Consider the following 21,455-nt stretch of genomic DNA (forward strand, 5'->3'; position numbering starts at 1 on the left):
CGGGCATCGGGAGGCCACTATGGCACGGGGCAAGCACTATGGGCAGTCTATCTGAAGTGTACCTGGCGTATAAGACGACCACCCACTTGGAGGCATATTTTTCAGGGCCAAAAAATTGTCTTATACGCCGGCAAATACGGTAGTTGTCTTACGAGAGTAAACCATAGTATTATATTATCAGACTAAAAACAAAAACTAAGGTAATTGTTTTTATTTTTTGCGCTTTTTGACTCTTTGTATAAATATAGTGGTAAATTCTGATCATTCATTCTTATTTAATCTCCCTACAAACAAATTTGCTGACACTGGATACTGTATTCATATACGTAATCATTATCATCATCTGATTCAATTAGATTAGTATTAGTGGAAACTCATCACAACTTTTAAGGCTACTAATGGTTTTATGCAATTTAAAAACCCAATTTTGAAAGTAACTGGCTAATGAATTTTTGCTTGTATTGGTAAACAGCCACCATACACCAGCATTATTGTCAATATCTAAATAAGGTATTTAACATGCTTATATTTTACTTAAGAGCTGGAATACAGGCATTATAATATATGTGAAACATCATCAAATATTGTAATAATGCCATTATGATGTGTGGCTTATGTGTGGCATTAAAAAAACATTGGCCGGTCATAGTACATTTTTTGGAACTGAATTTAAAATTTTCTAGAGTCTAACATAACAAAAATGCATCATCTTGACATAGTGTATCACAGTCTTCTTTCACTCAGTTCATAGGCCTTTCTTGTTGTCTTTTCATGAACGCTCCTGATCCTGAGCTTCGGACTGTTGTGGTAGCAGTCCCTCCTATTCTTTTGAAAGTCCCTAGGATTGCATCTTCATTGTCATCACACCATTTTGTGCCCTAGAAAGAGCATCTAAAGTCTTTTTCAATTCAGTTTTCAGTTTTTCCTGGTCTTCTACCAGTTTTTTATTTTTTGCTTCCAAAATGTGTTCCTTTTCCTTGTTGTAGCTTTTCAAGAGCCTTTTTTAGTTTTTCATTCTCTTTCATGAATTTTTTGGCAGCCCTATTAGTATTTTCTGCTTGAGTTTTAAGTATTCTTTTGCCAGCTGATTAATAAGGGTAACCAGACATCACACTAGCCAAAAAAATAATTAAAATCCAGAAATATAAAGATTTCTTTGAGACCTAAAAAGTTTCGTCTTTGTATATTCATGGGCAGGCGCTAGGCCTGCTGGATGAGCTCTTTCCATTAGCGGGAGTAGAGGAATATTTCCTTACTTCTCTCACAGCATTGTAACTGGCAACTTTTTGCAATGGAGATGGGAGGAGCAAGGGCTGGAGACCCTCTGGGTACATACAGTTCAGCTGAGTCTGTGGCTGATGGAGAAATCTCAGCATTTCTTCTTGATATGTCACTAATTCTAGAGCTTCCATGCCCTCTCCAGGTGTGCACCACTCTTCCCGCATCTCCAAGTGCTCACCAACTCAGAAGCTCTTGGAATACCCATCCTCTTGGGTTTTTATGGAGGCATCTTCACTTAGTCAAGGTTGACTAAGGTATTGGCCACAGGCGACTCATTCAACAGCCAGCCTCTCCCCCTTCCTGCTTCATTTATTTTGAAGGTCTGTTACTAGGTACAGAAACATTTAGGATTTTTATATCCTCTTGATGGATAGACCTCTTTATCTTGGTAATACTTTTTGTCTGAAATCTACTTTGTCTGATATTAATTAATGTTGTGAATTCAGCTTTCTTTTGATTATTGTTAGATTTGTATTTCTTACCCATACTTTTATTTTTAATATCTTTGTGTCTTTTATTTAAAATGGATTTCTTTTAGGCAGCGTAGTCTTGAGTTTCTTCTTTTACTGTTACATACAATCTCTGCCTTACAATGGGGTGTTTAGGTAATTTACATATAAAGTGATTATTGATATTATTGTATTTAAATTCATCATTTGCTAATTATTTTTTGCCCATTTTCTCATCTCCTTTTTTTTTTTTATTCATTGAATATTTTCTGTGATTCCATTTTGGCTGAGTAGTGGTAATTCTTTGTGTCCTTTTATTGGTTGCTTTAGGGTTTATAGTATGCATCTTTAATTTGTCAGTCTGCCTTCAAGTGATATTTCTTAGACGTCTTTATTCTGTCCTAACAAGTAAAAGACTGAACAAACTGAAAAATCAACAGCTCTTCTAGATCCACCAAAGCAGTGAGATCTGCCCCAAAATTGGAGAAATAGGGAGATGGATATAGAAAATCACAATGTACACCAGCAGAAATCTCTATGGGAACCAGTATCAGAGTAGCAAAACCTCAAGCATAATTGACAAGTTGCTGAAGGCTCTGTGTGGACAAATCATTTCAGATATTGTATAAGAACCTTGTAGCTATATACGTACTTCCATTCCTACCCTTTTGGCTTTTGTGTTACTTTTGTCATATTTTAAATTTTTTGCATATTTTATAAACCTCAATTAATTATTATTTTTGCTCTAAACCATGATTATCTTATTCGATAATCATCGATAAAGAGATTTAAATAATTAAAAAGTTATTATATTAACTTCTGCAATTATTGTTTCTAGTGCTCTTAATTACTTTGGGTAGATCCACATTTCCTTTGTTTTCCTTCTGCCTAGAAAGACAATCTTTAGCATTTGTTGTAGTGTTGATCTGGTGATGAGTTCTTTCAGCTTTTTTATCTGAAAAGCAATTATTTTGCTTCTGTTTTTGAAAGCTATTTTAGCTCACTATAGAATTCTAAGTTAATAGTTTGTTTCTTTAAGTACTTTAAAGATTTTAATCTTCTGGTTTCTAGCTTGCATAGTTTCCATGAGAAATCTGTTTTCATCCTTATCTTTGTTTCTTAACACATAAAGGCATCTTTTAAAAAATTTTAACCCTCTGGCTGCTTTTATCATTTTCTCTTTATTGTTGGTTTTTAGTGATAAGCAGTTTGATTATGATGTGCGTTCATGGAGTTTTCTTCGTTTTATGTGCTTGGGTATTAGTTGATCTGTATGTTCATAGTTTTATCAAATTTTGTAATGCTTCTACTGTTATTTCTTTTTAAGGATTTCTACCCCCCCCACTCTTCTTTTGGGTACTCCAATAACATGTGAATTAGTCTGCTTAAATTAACATTGTCCCACAGCTCACTGGACCCCCCCCCCCAAAATCTTTCTCTGCTTAATGTTTCATAGTTTCTGTGCTGTGTTCTTAGAATTGGGCTAGTGAAAAATTTGTGGCTTTTATGAGATATTTGAATAGTACATCATTAAAAAAATTTTAGCCAGCATTATTATGTTTCGACATAGACCAAAGTAGATATATACTTCTTTAGAAACTCTCAATGTGGCAAATACCCAGTTTTATCAATAGTGGAAGAGGAAAAAAAGAAGGTATGTTTTATTCAGTTGAAGTCATTTGACATAGTTAGTTTGCATCTTATGGGTCAGTTTACATGAAAAATATGTATTTTTAAGCACTACAATCGCTCTCAGCAGTAAGAGTCTCATACTATGAGTTATTTAGGTTGTGAATCTGAGGAAAAAAGAGATTTGTGATGTTAGGCATACTCATTTTGTGTCTTTCAGCCTTCCCCTACTATCCTCTCATTTTACTTCTTTCCACATCATCTTGATCTTGAGTTGACTGTAGGTGTATAATGGAATTCCACAGTGCCATATTATTTAAATAGTACATTATGGAGCAAATACTATTATTTTTTAATTTATTTTAAATTTTATTAGTTTTAGGTGTATGGAACAAATACTTAATTAACTTACAAACATGGAGTTAACGTATAGGTTTTTCTTTGAGTTAAACCTATATAGTCCTTTTTTTTTTCATTTTCATTAAGTATACTTTAAAAAAACTGTTAAAATCTTTAAAGTTTTTTCTTCTTAAGGCATCTATGATATTTTTGAAACTTAGAAGTTGTCAAAGCTTTTTAAAAACAAAATGTTATGTCATAAGGTATATAAGTGTCTAATCACTGTGTTGTACTCTTGAAACTTAATATAATGTATGTCAAATAATGGTTGAAAATAAATTTTTAAAAATGTTACAATTTTATTTCATAGGACTTCTGTCACTGAAATTTGCTTAATTTTCATTCATTGCTTTCTTTGTAATACCTTGTCATACAGATGTCATGTTTTCATTAGATATATGGAAATATTTATACTTCAGGGGTGAGCACAGGGATATTCTATTAAATGAATGGGAAAATTGACTAACTCTAATTTAGATTGCTATTTGGAAGCAAATAGTGTATTTCTGCTTTTGGTACCCTACCCAGTTTTCTCTCCTTTCCTTATTTGATACATGAACAAAGCTCTGCACACAAATGAAGACCACTGTGTTTTTGTTAGATGACTTAAACTTCACTAGGGTTAGATGTGGGATGGAGAAACTCAGGATCAACTTGAGTTAGTGGGGAAAAGTATTTGAAAAGTGAAGTAGGGGGCTTCCAAAGTGACCCGCACAGCATGGAAAAGGTTCATGTTTCTGAAATAACCCATGAAGTTCAATCTGCTTAAGTATGATTGGTTTGTTCAGGGGAGTGTGTTTTCTCCTGCAATTTACATCGAAACCTTTGTTCTTATTTGTGGGTTATAGTTTGTTAGCATAGTGATTTTAGTTTGTTTTTATGAGATAATGTCTTGTATTTGATGATGAAAATCTGTTATTTGAAGTGAGATGATGGGGGCGTGGGGGCAGCACCAGGGAACAATAGCAGAAAAGCAGTAATAAAAATATTTGGTTTTCAAAACATTTGAAGTCTTATTCCTCTTCTTGAATGATTTTGCTAATAATGCCATCTATTTTGAAACCTGATTTTATTGTCACTTTCTCATTTTTTCCAAATGTATCTGATGGTTTATTGATTGATGGGGTTGTGTGTTGGAAATTTCAGTTTTCTGTATTTTCAGATTTTTCATTTATATTGCATCAGAGATTTCAGATATATGTATTAATTTATTCAACAGAAGTTTAGGGCTAGTTAATTTCCAGGTACTTACTGAACTTAACAACAGCAACAAAAATCCCTGACCCTGTGAACCTTATAAACCTTTTGTTTTGAAGCATGTTAATTAATGTACATTCTGGTATAACACATTTTTCCATTTTCATAGTCATTTAATCTGCCTTTATTTGTACACACCTTGTATTAAAATGATTATTAAAAACTGGAAGCTAATTGTTTAAACAAATCTTTATCTTGCTCTTTTCCCTAACATATCTAGATCAAAGGGATGATTGAGAATCAATTTTAGGGTATAATAATATGTCTAATTTTTAAAAATCTTAACTGCAAAATATACCTATATCCTTAACTTTCTACTTGGAAGAAATGATTCCTGTTTCAAAGGCTTTAATCTTTCTGTTTTGAAACACAGCCTTCACCTGAATTTAAAAATTCTTGCTCTGACCTGTGCTAGGTCTTATAATGCCATTGATATATTCCTCTAACGAATTTGTAGCACCCCACTTCACTAAATGTTGCCTTCCTGTGCTGAACACTAAAGCTGATTTTAATTTCATGTCTAGGAAGTAGTATGTTCCTATTGAGAAAGCTGTTGCTTGAGAAACAAGTACCTACCGTATTATTTCCTTTGTGACACTGAGTAAATATGACTAATATGTACGTCTGATTGCTGCAATTTGATGCCCAAATAGCCATACTATAAGTTATCTACATTTTAAAAAGTGATTATTTGTAAGAGACTCTAAAAGAATTGTTTTTAAATGATTTGCTTAGGTGGACTGATTTAATTTTATAATGGAAAACTTTAATATGTTTATCTTACAAGTCCAAGAATTATTTAGTATTACTACTGTACCATCTTTTCTTATCTGTAGCCAAAATATAATGAGTTTTTTTTTTTCCTTTTTACTTCCTTTCTCAATCAAACTGTTAGACTTATACGAGTACTAGCAGCAACTCTATATCTGGATCATTGAAGCGCTTGGAAGATACTGCAGCACGATTTACAAATGCAAATTTCCAGGAAGTCTCTGCACACACAACCAGTGGAAAAGATGTTTCAGAGGCTAGAGGGTCAGAGGGCAAAGGCAAGAAATCTTCAGCTCACAGCTCAGGTCAAAGGGGACGAAAGCCTGGTGGAAGAAATCCAGGAACGACTGTGTCAGCAGCTAGTCCTTTCCAGCAAGGTATTCATTATGATGTTTTAGTTAAAATATTTGTTCTTATGATGATCAATAGTAGTTAAGTTTTGTAAAATAATTCATTTTTTACTTATAACTTACGGATCATTGGAGATTATTTTATTACTAGTTATTGTAGTAAGATTACTTGAAAGACTAGTGTTCGTTGTTAAAATGTTTTTGGGACCTTTGCTTTCTTTTTATGTTATGACATGTGCTTCCAAAGTTGAACTGTAATTTTAATGTTTAAATAGATGTGGAATAAAGTTTAAGTTTGGGGAGAAAAAAAAAAGGTGGAGTTTTCCTTTTTGCTCTATAGAACAGTCATTATTTTTTACAAATTGTTTTTATTTATCTTTTCTAATTAAACGCTAAAACGGTTAAGATATATTTTTAGCAAGTGAACAAGTACTAGGTAATTTTTAGTGGCTCTAAATAGTTCTCAGTAAATAGTAGTTGTTGATTATTAATGCATTTATTATAAAACTTGAAGTTTAAAGTAAAATTTTGCTCAGCCTACATATCTTTTGGTAAGGCTGCTCTATTTTTAGGATGCCCAGTTAATTTTGAATTTCAGTTTACAGCAAACTGTTTTTTCAGTAGAGATGTGCCCCATGTATTTATATGGGACATTCTTACACTGGAAAATAATTTGTTGTATAACTGAAATTTAAAATTAACTGGGCATTCTGTGTTTTACATGGCGACCTCTTTTGTGGAGAACAGAATAATCCAGCTAAACTTTAGAATACTTTAGCCCTATGTTCTAGGTTCCACTTTGTGTATTTTTAACATGAACATAAATATTTTGAGAAATATAAATGTTAAAGCTGATTGTGATACATTAGTAAAGTATACAATAAATGCCCCCGCACCCCCTTTTGCCACCAGGAGTAAATGAGGGGAAAAATTGGTCTTTTTTTAAGTTTGTTCCAGCTTTTACTACTAATAAAAATTGTATCCAAAATCTACCAGGATATAATTTGAATACGTAGAGAGATTGCTTGGTCTGCTGACCTCTCACTGCAAAGTATATTCGTGTATTTTAAACTAATAGTTATTTTGGCCTTCAAGGTCTTCAAGTCCCAGGTTTGTTTATTTATTTTTTTGCCTTATAATACAAAAAATTAGACAAATAGAAAAGAAATAAAATGCCAAGTTTGTTGTTTTATTTTAATAAGGTGTTACTTTATGTTTTTATTTTTATGGAAAATCAATAGTGAAACCTTAATTTTTAATGTAACTTCATTACATTTTAAATGTGATATTAGCAGAATTCAGTCATCTCTGCTCTACAATTAAGACCTTATTTTCCACTTAATTTTTATTTTTGAGTTTTTAATCTATCTTTGAAGTACTAATCCACTTAGAAAACAAATCTTCCATTTTCTTAAGTTTTACAACATGGAAGAGTGTTTTCCTGCCTCTGTTAAGACATGGTAGAGAATGTTATTTTTTTACATATGAGGTGTAATAGTCTATAAAAGTTTTAAAAGTTGAATATAAAGATAAGATATTTAAAATAATTGGGGTTTTTTATTGCAGGTAGTCTGTGAGTTTTAGAAAATATACACTTAAAGTATTGTGTACACTAAATGTTTTAGAGTACTTGCTATACTGTAGTGAGCTTTTAACACCAGCTGTAAAAACAAAAAATGTGTAGAAAAAAAGACAGATGGTGACAGATCAGAATGGATAATAAAGAACTTCTTTATAGCTGCTAATTAAGTGGCAAATTGCAGTTATCCTTAAATGATTGATGTACTATAAATGGCTTCTTAATATGTATGGTTTTCTATATAGATACAGCCTGAAAATGCTTACATCAATACAAATACTTTTATAAATGAATAAATATATATTGTCCTGAAAGAGTTAAAGTTTAAAACTTCTAATATTCTTTTTTTTAACAAGCCATTTTAGAAGAGCTTAGAATTGAAAAATCAAAACCTTGAGACTTTGGTTAAAAAGAAATTCGTGTGTGTGAGGAAAAATATCTGCGTAGATATTTAGGCAGATTTATGTGTGATTGCTTATGAATGTGCTCTGCAATAAAATTTAACACTCAGATTGAAATTTGCTTTCCACTGCAATAAAACACTTCATTTTTAGATTTTGTTTACAAATGTATCAGTTACAATATGATATAATTTAGTTTTATGAAACACAATAGATGTGTGGTCACAACTGGGTCTAAATACTTATTTCATTTGGCAAGCATGAAGAGAGGGTTCATAATGACGTGATAGGGTACTAACTAAACATTCTTTACCTAAAGGGTATGGAAAGAATAAGCAGTTGTGAAAGATACATGAGTGGAACCTCTCCTATGATTTTACTCTTATGAAAAGAATGGAATGTTAGTGGCTAGTTTCTTTACTTTATGCAGCTCCATGGGAAGTGGACTGGGAGAATAAACATAAGGTTACGTAGATTAGGTTCCATGTGATCATTATTATTTGATTAAATCACTGTTTTGGTGGGATAGCTTTAAACTGAACAACAACATTCACTATCATTATCTTGAAGTTAAAACTCAGAGCTTAAAATCTAAGCAACATCTTTTGGTTCTCATTGTACGTTGGGAACATTTATAATCATATCTTCAGTAATTGAAAAAGAGGAAGTTCTCCCCGCCATTCAGAGTCCAGCTGTAGTCTTGCCCAAGTCTCCTTGAGACTTGGCTGTTCTTCAGTCCTTCCTCAAGCATACACAAAGTATTTGCGGGGGAATTGAGGAATGCTGCCATGGTAAAAGGTAGGTTAAATAAAGGACATCTAATATCTTGGTAATTGTATAAGTAATAGCTTGCAATTCAATTTAATAACTATAAATGACTAGTATTTTTTAAAGATGATTTTATAGATGAACTTGATTTCAGTAATAACCTTTTTAGAAATCTAGCTTTGTTACATAGTGATGTCCTAAGTTTTATAGGTTTTTTTCACCCTCTCTTTTTGATGATTGTATCATTTCTACTTCTCATGGGAACTTTTGCATCCAATTTTTTTCTTTTCCTATTCCCCCCCCTCCCTTTTTTTCTTTTTTTTTTTACTACAGGCAGTTTTTCAGGAACTCCAGGCAGTGTAAAATCATCTTCGGGAAGTTCAGTACAGTCTCCCCAGGATTTCTTGAGCTTTACAGACTCAGATCTACGTAATGACAGTTATACTCACTCCCAACAGTCATCATCAACCAAAGATGTACATAAAGGAGAGTCTGGAAGCCAGGAAGGGGGGGTAAATAGTTTTAGTTCCATAATTGGTCTTCCTTCGACCTCAGCTGTTATTTCACAACCTAAAAGCTTTGAAAATTCACCTGGAGATTTGGGTAATTCCAGCCTTCCTACAGCAGGATATAAGCGGGCTCAAACTTCTGGCATAGAAGAAGAAACTGTAAAGGAAAAGAAAAGAAAAGGAAATAAACAAAGTAAGCATGGGCCTGGTAGACCCAAAGGAAACAAAAATCAAGAGAATGTTTCTCATCTCTCAGTTTCTTCTGCTTCACCAACATCATCTGTAGCATCAGCTGCAGGAAGTATAACAAGCTCTAGTCTTCAGAAATCTCCTACATTGCTCAGGAACGGAAGTTTACAAAGTCTTAGTGTTGGCTCATCTCCAGTTGGTTCAGGTAGGGATTTGCCCATTGTTTTTCTCCCTCACTTCCACCGCCATCACCCTCCAAATTAAATTCATTTAAAAACTATTGTTATGATAATACTTGAGTTGCTAAGTGACATTGGATTATCTTAATGAACAAAGTATGTTATGATCCTGAAAAGACAATTTCGTGTTTGAAAAGATGTTTGGCACTAATCTGATGTTACTTAACTAAATATAGGCTAAATAGTTTATTGATCATTTTTTATGAAACACCTAGAATTAATTTCCCATTTTTGTTTTTGCTTTGCTTGCACAGTATTTTAAAAAATCAACTCAGAATTCACATTTAAGGTGTGAAAGTTTTTGTACTATTTTTGATTGGCATTTGCTTTTGAGTTTCCTTTCTCTAAATTTTAGTTAGTCTTCATTTTCTCAATAATTCCTCACAGAAATTTTATTTGAATTACTCCATCTGGAATATTTGTCAATCAGTGATTAATTTAAATTTATGGATTTTTAACAGTCACATTTTAGGAGATAATCTGAAATGACATATTCTTTTTTGTTTTCAAGTATGTTTAGCAGTTTTTTACCATTATCTTTATTACAATACGAATGACTTTATGTTGTTACACCATTGGGATGCACTTTATATTATGAATATTAGTTTCAATTTTTTAAAAACTTCCAGTTGCATGTTTTTATACAGAAACGTAACAGTTTAGGTATTAGTTAAATGTCTACATTTATATTTTAAATTGCATCTTGAATTTAAGGTAAATGATTTTAAATAAGTGTTGATTGTAAACCTCACCCTTCTTTTGATTTTGCATTTCTGATTGTAGGAATAAGGAGATTTTGGCTAAAATAAAATACTATGGATTTTATCAGTTCTATTGGTGGTGAGGATAGGTAGGAAAATGGTATGGAAAAATAATAAATGCAATTTAATAAAGAATGTTCATGTATATTTTATAAATATAGAACTTTGGGTTGTTTTATAGTTGTGCAGGTAATAATTTCAGTAAGTAAACAAAATAAAGACCATTCTAAGGAAGAAAAGAGCATGTTTAAAGGTCAGATGTGAAAAATAATAGCTGTAACTATCATTTGTATTGTGACAGGGTCTTACATGCTTTATAATTATTATTTTGTTTAATCCTCACAACAGTTTTATGAAATAAAAACTATCAATTCCTGTATTTTACAGCTGATAAAACTGAGGTTTAGACAGGTAAAATAAGTAGCCTAAGATCACACACCAGGGATTTTTTTATGTTTCTCATAACTAGCTTCAGATCCTGTGGTGAGCCTGTTTGAGAAGTTTTTTTGAGAAGTGAGTGGAAATTATGGTTCTGTTCTAGAGCAGGATTTCTCAATCTTGGCACTATCGCCATCTTGGTCAGGATAATTCTGTATTGTGCAGTGCTGTCTTGTGCATTGTAGGATGTTTTTCAGGAGCCCTAGCCTCTACCCTCTAGCCAGTAGCACTCAAGGCACCTAAGCCCCCAATCAAAAACACCTCCCCTACCAGGGGTGCGGAACAAAAATCTCCCTTGGTTGAGAACCACTGTTTTTGAGGGGAAAAATATAAATTGCGTTGAAAAGTAAGCTCATTGAAAAGATTTAAATATATTGCACACTCGAATATATGTTTTATTGATGTGTTTCCTTTGAGAACAGAACAGCTTAGCAGTTAGCCCAGACCCTAGTCACAAAAGGTAAATTTAGATAAATTTACTTAGAAAAAATTGAGTTCATATTCATTGTTAGCAAGAGGCACAGTAATCAGATGAGTAACTTTCTGAGAAAATTAAGCCTAAATCCTCACTGATTTCCTATACATAGAAGCATAGTCTGATCATTACTGAATTTCAGAAATTGCATTTAGATGCCATTTGAAACACATATCCATAAATTAATGGAATTAAAAGAATTGATTACATCCCTGAAAAGATTTTCCCACCCATTACAGATTTAGGGAGATTTTAGGCATGGGACATAGTGTTCTTACGCAATGATTAGTTTCATAGAGCAATGTTTGTGGTATATCTGTGGCAGAAAAATATGAATTTGTATCCTTTTTACCTCATCTTTAGGTAAACAGAAATTTAGGGAGAAATTCCCATAAATATTATTTCATAAAAATAACTGACTTAAATTTAGACTTGTCAGGATTTTTTTCCTTATGCTTAAAAAACAAGCTTTTAAGCTTTTTCTTAAAGGTGTATATGTCTTGTTAAAGTTAAAACAATAACAATGGAATAAGACTAGTTAAAACTATTCGAGATCATATGTTCTTTAATTTTGTATACTTTAATAAGTTTTAGGATTAGATCAGAGTATTCTATTATTGATTAGCTTAGTACTAAAAAGTCTACTGAGAAGAAGCTGGCAAAATGCTGTGAATATTTAGAAACTATGCCTTCTTAGCATAAGTTAAGAATTGCTAACTACAATGGAAACTTAGTATGTGCTACACAGTGTTAAGCATTTGAGAAGCATCAAGTATTATTACTCATATGGAAGAAGAAACTGAGACAGAATTCTCACAGCTCTTAAGTCGTGGAGTTACACATTTTCCTTGATTTCAGAGACAGTTATAAAATTCAAGTGATATTTGCTAATGAAGTTCTTAAACCACACTAGTATAACCTCAGTCATACTTTAAGAAACAATCAATGAGAGAATTTGAGCCAATAATTTAGTATCTCCTAGTATAAAAATATTAATTTTTCCTTTGGACTAAGTTTAGATTGAGAAATCATTTAGTAATTGTAAAAGCAGGAAACTTTCTTCCCATATAAATACGTAGAAAGGAGAAAGTGTATACTGTGTACTACATTATCAAGAATTGTTTTTAATGATGCCCCTTTAAAAAGATTCATTTGCTTTAATGACAGGTTGATAATTTTGTAATAATGAAGGTGACCTTTGTAAGCACCTGTTGGCTGTGATGTTAGACTATCACATGCACTATAATCCTAGCTCCATGAAGTTAGGGGGCTGTGTTTGTCATGTTCACCACTGTCTGCTCACTGCCAGCACAGTGCTTTGAACATAATAAATGTTAAACATCTTTTAAAAAAATGAATGAATGCTACTAGTAATCACTGAGAACATATTGTGTGGTTAGTAGTACCCAGTGTAAAGCTTTCCATGTAGTATTTCAGGCCAGTTTAGGAAGTGTAAAGTTGGAGAAGATGGAATTTGAATTGTACTTTGGAGTAGGCAACAATATTATCAGAAAAGAAAGTAAAGGTGTCTTTGGAAGATAAACCTAATAGAAACAAGAAGCTTGTGATTGTGGGATAGTTGGAGGTAATGTTGATTAAATAGGGCAGGATGGGCTTATGGAGAATTGAATGCCAGGCCGAAGAAATCAGACTTATAGGCTTGTGGTCTTGAATAAACATCCTGGACTTAATTCTGGCAATGTACTATTAAAATAATTTTATAATGGAAAACTATTGCTTCTGTTAGCTTATAATGTAATATATTTGAGAGCACCTAACAGTTTCTAAAGAGCTCTTCACTATCTCATTTGATCCTTGGAACAACCTTGTGAAATAAGCAGGACAGCTACTATTTTTGTTACTGTTATTTCTCCTATTTTACTACAAGTAGGATATCAAGCAGAAGTAGAAATTAAGTCCTTATGATGTGAATCTCTTAACGTTGTTAGTTAGAAGCATTAATTTTAACAGTAATCAAAATTCCCTCATGATATGTATTGGGTTGTCGGAAAAGTCATGATATATTTTGTCTGTTTTTCAAAGGTCATTTATTTATATAAAGAATAAAGATCAATCAATGATATATTGCCCGTTTTGTTCGATAACCTTTTGCCATCTTTCAGTGAGCTTCATAATTCCTCCTTCATAGAAGGACCTGTCTTTATTTGAGAAAAACTGAACAAGGTGCTGATTTACAGCCTCATCTGAATTGAACATGATACCATGCAAGGAGTTTTGAAGCGAGCGAAACAAGTAGAAGTCTGACAGCGCAAGGTCAGGTGAGTATGGTGAGTTCGGCAACACATCCCATCCAAGCTCCAATAATTTTTGACGGGTGATCAAACCTGTGTGTGGTCTTGTGTTGTCGTGATGGAACACAACTCCTTTAAAATTAACAAGCTCTGGACGTTTCTGGATGATAGATTTGTTCAAACTGTCCAACTGCCAACAGTCCACATTTGAACTGATTGTTTGGTTCCTTGGTAGGAGCTGAAAAAACACAACACCTTTAAAATCCCACCACACTGAGAGCATAACCTTCCTCTGATGAATGTCTGCTTTCGATGTTGTTTGAGGCGAATCATCACATCAGGACCAAGACCGTTTGCACACCACATTGTTGTAAACAATCCACTTCTCATCACCAGTTATCAGTCGCTTCAAAAAAGGATCATTTTCCTCACGTTTAATGAGCATATCGCAGATGTTTATACGCGCCGTCAAGTCAACTTCTTTGACTTCATGCGGAACCCAAATATCGAGCTTGCTTACATATCCCAGCTTCTTCAGGTGGTCATGAACGCTTGAATGATGGATGTTCAATGTTTCTGCAATCTCCCGTGATGTATAATGTGGGTTTGACTTGATCAATGCCTTTGTTTTGTTGTCATCAACCTCGGTGGGCCTCCCTGACTGAGGAGCGTCGTTGAGATCAAAATCACCACGGAATTTCGTGAACCATCATTGGCACTGACGTTCTTGTAGAGCATTGTCACCGTAAACTTTATGCAACTTTTCACAAGTTTGACACGCGTTCTTCCCTTTATGGAAGTAAAACAGTAAAATATGGCAAAAATACACAATTTGGTCTTCCATCTTTAACCTGTTGTAAAATCTCCAAAATTCAACCAAATCGCTCAAATTTTTTTTGGAATGAAGCTAGGACTGTCAGCTGTCAAATGACATAGCAATAACATAGATGCAAATGACTCTAGTACTTCCAAAAACGAACTAGTGCCGTCTGTCGCAAACATGGGTCATGACTTTTCCGACAATCCAATAGTAGAGTGTACATAGCAAGATATTTATTCTAGGAGCCCCAGTTCCAATCAGAATAGAAACCCAGAAAATCACTTGTAAACTCCTTGTCTGATCAAGGGTTTGAATTGTAAGATTTTTATTATAATAAATTAAAGTACATCCTGATAAATGACCTACTGTTTCACAGTAACTTATACAAAATGGAAAACTAGTGTTTTGTTCTAAGTGACTACTAAAGCATGTAAGTTTTGGCTTATAGAGTATATTAAGCTTTTGATGGAATTTTTTCCTACATATATTCTTTTGAGACCTTAACAAGTAGACACATCCAGTCTTTTGAGACACTGAAAATTAATACAGCATTGAAGGAGTTGATATGCTGTTTGTCCTTTTCTATTTCCTGTTTTTCTCAACAACATTATGAGACTTTATGATATACCAAACTGAAAGTTAACATTTTTAGAAAATTTATTGGGGTAACATTGGTTAAGAACTTTACATAAATTTCAAGTGTACAACTTTATAATACAACACCTGTATACTCCATTACTCCATTGTATGCTCACCCCCAAAGAAATCAACATCTTGTTATTTCCTCTGAGAAAAATCTGGTATTCATTAAATAAGAAGTTGATGGTTTAGCATTAACTTTTTTTATTTGGGCGTACTATGTCTTTCAAAGTATATGGTTACCTGTTTTTGAAAATCTTAGTCTCTAGTTCTTTAATATAATACCATACCTTTCTAAGTTAAGATACTTGAAATGTTTCAGTGATGGAATTTTTTTAATGGTGATAAATGCTACAAAAGGAGATTCTGGAAAGGCACTCCTTTGGTTGTGATCCTAAGTACTTATTTTTAAAGTTTTAAAGATTTCACGGAGACGAGTTATTAATACAAACAGAAGAGTAGTTTGTTGTGGCTTCTGCTGAAATATGAGGTTATGAAAGTTTAACTGGGGCCCATATAACTATGAAAGGGTTCTTGTTAACTATGGTATCTATTTATGTTATATCTCCTTAGGTTGGTAAAATGAAACTGAGAAGTCTTTCCCTGGTAAAATACAGTAATTCATAATTCGCTGATTCTGTAAACAAATAAGGGAATCACAAAGATACAAATATTAATCTAATAAACTCACAAGAGTAGAGTCACTAATACAGTGTTTAGACCAAGGAGCAGTTACAGTTATTGAGCATAATTCAAACCTATCTTAATGACTCAGATTCATGATTTTATATACATTGATTATATTGGGTCATAAATAGAAATTGTATAGGATCTTGGATGCTGCTAAGATCAGGATATACCTAGAAATTTGCTTTCTTGGAAAATGCTCTGATTTTGTTTTGGTCTTTTTTTTTTTAAAGATTTTATTGGGGAATTAGGAGAGGGGGACAGTGTTGGGGAATTTGGGAGGGGGACCAGCCAAGTTGTTGTTCTTCAATCTTAGTTGTGGAGGGTGCCAGTTGCCATCTGGCTTCCCGTCAGCAGCTGGTGGCCTCTAAGCTCAAGGTGCTGTGTTCAATCTTAGTTGTGGGTGGGCGTAGCCACCATCCCATGTGGGAGTCCAACCAGCAGCCTTGTTAAGAGCGCACGCTCTATCCACTGAGCCACCCGGGTGGCAGCTCAGCTCAGGGTGCCGAGTTCATTCTTAGTTGCAGGTGGACATAGCCACCATCCCATGCGGGAGTGGAACCCGGCAGCCTTGTTGTTAAGAGCGCACGCTGTATCCACTGAGCCATTCAGGCAGCAGCTCAGCTCAAGGTGGTGAGTTCAGTCTTAGTTACAGGTGGGCATAGCCCACCATTGAACAGGCAATCTTGTTAGACCAGCTGAGCCATCCTGCCAACAGCGATAGCTCAGCTCTGGCACAGTGTCACTGGCCCATGTGGGAATCGATCCAGAGGCCCTGTTGCTCAGAGCTCGTGCTCTGAAGCCAACTCTTAATCAAGTGAGCCACTCGCCCAGCCCCTGTTTTGGCCTTCGAGGAGTTAAAAATTTGGGCCTATACCATGGCTGTCTTTCTACAAAAGTACTAAATCAAAGGTCAGAATAGCCATACTCAGGTTTTTTCCCTATTGAGAAAGCTCTCTGGCTACTATGAGTGTCCTTTGATTATTTTTCAGCACCATTCCAGTTACCATTTCTCTGTAGTGTACCATGTTAGTCACTTTAGTAGCCCTCACTCCCTTTTCACATCTCACTTGTATTGGATTTGTTAATGAAGCATGAAGGTGGCAAATTCTCTCACCATGAAGTGTCATTTTAAAAGGACTGATATAAGCTGGTCTAAATGTTTGATTTCTTGAACAGCATCAAATGTAAAGTTCTTTTAACATTATAATCATTAAAATTGAGCAGTGGCCTGCTCTACTATGCTTTGTCTTTCTAATTATTCCAAGTTATTCTGAGTGGACCCATGATTAGACTCGACTTACATATGTGGATAGACGTGTGAATGATGGTTGCCTGGAAGGCTCTGTTGGACACATGGTTCCTAGAGGTTACATTTTTGGCTAAGTAATATCCATAGAATTCCCAGACAGCACTCCTTTAACAGAACTTGGCCAACAGTGTTAGAATACCAGTTGTTTCCAAGATTAGCACGCTAGGTCCTTTGAGTCACAGTGGCCTTAGTCCTGGTTTTATCAACTGTTTTTGCCTTTGCAGTGTCTTTTTTTAGTGTTTTTTTTTTTAGCTGAGCTATCCTGCTGCTACCTGTTGGCAGCTCAGTGGCTGCTCAGCTCGGGCTGGACTCGAACTGCTGTTGCTCAGAGCTCAAACTCTTGAGCGAGCTCTTAACCAACTGAGCCACTCGGCCGGCCCCTATCCTTTGCAATGTCATATAGAAATTTATTTCACATTTTCTGAGCAGCTTTTGCTTTTAGTAATGTTTTGTTGCTTCATGTCACCCTCTGCTTGTTCTTATTTGGGTGAAGTAAAAGAGCAAGAGTAATAATGGCTTATTCATTCATTATAGTCATCAAAAATGAAAGGTTACAAGAAGTAAGTGGAGTGTAGTTTAATGAGTTTTATACTGTTTTATAAATCATAATGGATTTCTGCTCGGATATAAAACTAAATAATTTTCATACTTAAATTGTAATTTCTGATTGACCACAGCATTCAAATGTTTTTGATAAACTTAACATCTAATGAATTATATAAAACATATTATTTTAACATGTTGCCTACCTATAGTTTCTCTTAGTAGTGAATCCAGTTTATTCTTAGACATTTGTTATAGATATTTGTAAGAATGTCTTTTCCTCATTCTGTGTGTGTGCACGTACGCGCGTGCGCATGTGGACACACACACACACACACACACACACACACACACACACACACACACACACACACACCCTTTTCCACACTACCCCATTAAGATTTGTGAGAATTCTATCATGTTTGGTCCTCCTACACCTCACATCCCAATTACTGGCTTATAATTTCTGTTCCCACAGTTCTGTTTGCCCTTCTCAGCTACACTTTTAGGTAAATGTTTTCCTGTTTTTCTGGCCTGTTTTCTTTTTCTGCTCTTGAGGCACTGGCAACTTCTTTGCTGATTTCCTTTCTCCTCCCTCCCAACAGAAATTTCCATGCAGTATCGGCATGATGGAGCTTGTCCAACAACTAGTAAGTTGTCGAACTGGGTTGGTACCCAGGCTTTTTGACTCCTACTCTAGTGCTTTTTCTAGTTTATTATGCTATCTTGGAACCTCTAAAATTTAATTTATCAAAATGCAGTGTGTTCTTAATTGAATAGATTTCTTTCTCCTACAAAGATACCTTATTTAAGTTGCTTCTTTGTCCCGTGTTCAGGATCCATGTTACACTCAAATTGTGAACAAATTTTAATTATTGTTGGCCTTTTAATATAGTGCTTCCATTGCAATATTATGACTTCTGTTCCCCAGTGAAGTAATATTTTGAGTATTTTGGTTTCCACTAATTGTAATGTTAATATAATTTTTGAACATTTATATATTGGCATTAGATAGCTTTCTTGCTTAGACTGCTCCATATGTTGAGACTATTATACTGAATTCTAGGAAATGAGACTGTTTGATCCGGATCCAGTTAGATGATAAAATGAGGTTTTTCTTTATAATAAATTTTGTTGAGTGTGACCAAAGGTGGATTTACCTATATAGAATTGCATCCTATACTCATTTTTTGCAAGAAAGACATTACATAGTTAGACTTCTAAGTGTCTTTTTAAAAGTGATTTTTACATATATGTTTATTACTAAGGAGACTTATCATTATCATGATATATCTAACATTTAAATTTAGTAGGTAATATATTGGCAAATGAAATACAATATTTAGAAATTTATACCATGTAAAAAATGAGCCAAGCTTGCAGTTTTAATGATTCAAGCAATGATACATGATAGACTTGAGATTTTTTTATTATACCGATTCAGTCTGTGCCTATGTATTTCTTTTGTGTGTTTGAGAATGATCTTAACCTGAAGTCCTTTTTTCCTTACTTAAAAGCTTTCTCAGAGTTGCTGAATGCAATACATAATGGTAAGTTTTATTAGAATCTTCTCTGGTGGTTCATTTATCACAAAGGTTGCCTTTTACACAGAAGCCCGATTGAAAGCTTGCATGTTCTATTGATGAGATGAAATCCAGCACTGCAGTGAGTCAATTGTTCAGCACCTTAGTGAAAACTTTTTGTAGACTGCCTATAGGAGGATAATAGGTCAATATAGTTCATCAGTTTGTCTTTTATTGTCTCTTTGTAAGGCAAAATGATAATAGTGTTGTTCTAACTTTATGGAAGTCTTTTTTTTTTTCTATTTTTGCGAATAGTTTTTGTAATTTTTTTGAGCTCTCTCTTTCCAGTGCAGTTAGTAATTGGTACCTACATCAGGAATTTGCTGCTTCTTCCTCAACTTGGAATGTGAATTTGAGTTGTAGGGTTTTAAATTAATGTATAAAATACTTTTATTATTTTACCCCTATATTCCGTATAATGAAAAAAGGGAAGATATAGCCTTTTAAATTATGTCTAATTTGGGACTAGGTTTCTTAAAGGGGAGTTGCATCTTCTGCAGGGTTGGGTTCTGAAATAAGGATATAAGGCAAATGCTGCTATTATTTTCACTTTTGCAATGTAATTATAATGAAGGTCATTTTTGCAAAATACTTGAGAGTTTCTTCAGTTTCCAAGAATTTTCCTTAATCCTTAGTTCAAAAAAACTTTTTTGAATCTCGTGTCATCTTTATTGATTTTCTTTTTCAGTTCTTAACTCATGTAACTCTTTATTTGTTTGGCTGTTTATATGATTCCAACCAGTTTTCCAAGATATTTTCATTACCTTTTAAAATTTTGCATATTTTGCTAATATAGTTTAATTTGCAGTGAGTTGGCTTTGTGTTTGTATTATGTCAGGGGTTTACAGATCTACAGCCAGCAAGAGAATAATGGCATGATGAGCAGGCATAGACTCTCATGTTGATTTGATGGTGGGGCTGGTTGGAACATGATATTTTAAGTGATCATTTTATTAATGAGTACGCTTATTATTATAACTCTTGCTTCCCTGTGTAACCTGGAATTGCAGAGTCTTGCATTTCCAGATAATGCATACTCCAGATAATAAGGAACTCTTGAACACTGGGTATTTAGAGGAAAAGGGATTGGAATCATTTTTGAGAATAAACTAAACATGTTACCCTTTCTTTGGTAGGCAAGTATAAAAAGTGAAGAGGTTTAACATCTTTTTCAGTTTGCATAGGTAAATTTAGACTTCCTCTTTGATTTTGGAATATTAGAATTTGGAGGCATGCTGGAAGTTTGAAAGAGTATAGTTGGAGTAAAAAGAAAGTTAGATACATGGGAAGCAATTGTGAATAAACTGCCACATAAATCCTTTGCCATTATTAACTGACAAAGTACTGGGTTATGTTAATTTAATTGGGACACTTGTCATGTTTTTCTGTATGGGTGAATGAAATTAATGTCATGGGAGTAATATAAATAATGAACACAGGTTTTCTTTAAAATTTTCAGTTTTACAAAATTGTATTTAAGAGAACTCTCTGATAGTGTAGTCAGATACTTCTGTATTCTTAGTTACATAATATAGAGAAACAAAATAAATAATGAACTTTTTAATGTATTTTTTCTTTTTCTTTTTTCTTATTTTATAACTGAAAGCTTGTACCTTTTGACCTCCTTCACCCATTTTGCCCACCCCCACTTCCCGCAGGCAACCACCAATTTGTTCTCTATATCCATGAGCTTGGTGTTTTTTGTTTTTAAGATTCCACATATAAGTGAGAGCATACAGTATATATATTTTTTTCTGTCTGACTTATCCTATTTAGCATTAAGCCCTCAGAATCATCCATGTTGTCTCAGATGGCAAGATTTAGTTCTTTTTTATGGCTGAATAATATTCGTGTGTGTATGTGTGTGTGTGTGTGTGTTTTCTTTATCCATGCATTTATCGATGGAACTTTAGGTTGTTGTATGTCTTGGCTATTGAATGCTACAGTGAACATGAGAGTGGACATACAAGTACAGTTGTCGCTCGGTATCCACGGGGGATTGATTCCAGGACCCCCCTATGGATTCCAAAATCCTTGGTTGCTCAAGTCCCTCGTATAAAATAGCATAGTATTTGCATATAACCTACAGACATCTCCTATATGTTAAATCATCTCTAGATTATT

The 21,455-nt window shown here is 34.0% G+C and overlaps 1 protein-coding gene and 1 pseudogene across 2 annotated transcripts in view; one reads left to right on the forward strand and one right to left on the reverse strand.

Annotated features, from left to right (window-relative positions):
- MLLT10 (MLLT10 histone lysine methyltransferase DOT1L cofactor) overlaps positions 1-21,455 on the forward strand; it is a 222,963-nt gene that overhangs the window by 147,138 nt on the left and 54,370 nt on the right. For both annotated transcript variants that reach the window (XM_019665143.1, XM_019665144.1), the window contains exons 10-13: positions 5,911-6,163; positions 9,218-9,787; positions 18,354-18,398; positions 19,266-19,298. In XM_019665143.1, the coding sequence (XP_019520688.1) occupies positions 5,911-6,163; positions 9,218-9,787; positions 18,354-18,398; positions 19,266-19,298 (901 nt within the window). The remainder of the gene's footprint in view (positions 1-5,910; positions 6,164-9,217; positions 9,788-18,353; positions 18,399-19,265; positions 19,299-21,455) is intronic.
- LOC109394742 (B-cell receptor-associated protein 29 pseudogene) lies at positions 746-1,445 on the reverse strand (annotated as a pseudogene).

The sequence above is a fragment of the Hipposideros armiger genome, unplaced genomic scaffold, assembly GCF_001890085.2.
Source record: "Hipposideros armiger isolate ML-2016 unplaced genomic scaffold, ASM189008v1 scaffold_434, whole genome shotgun sequence".
In the NCBI taxonomy this organism is placed as follows: Eukaryota; Metazoa; Chordata; class Mammalia; order Chiroptera; family Hipposideridae; genus Hipposideros; species Hipposideros armiger.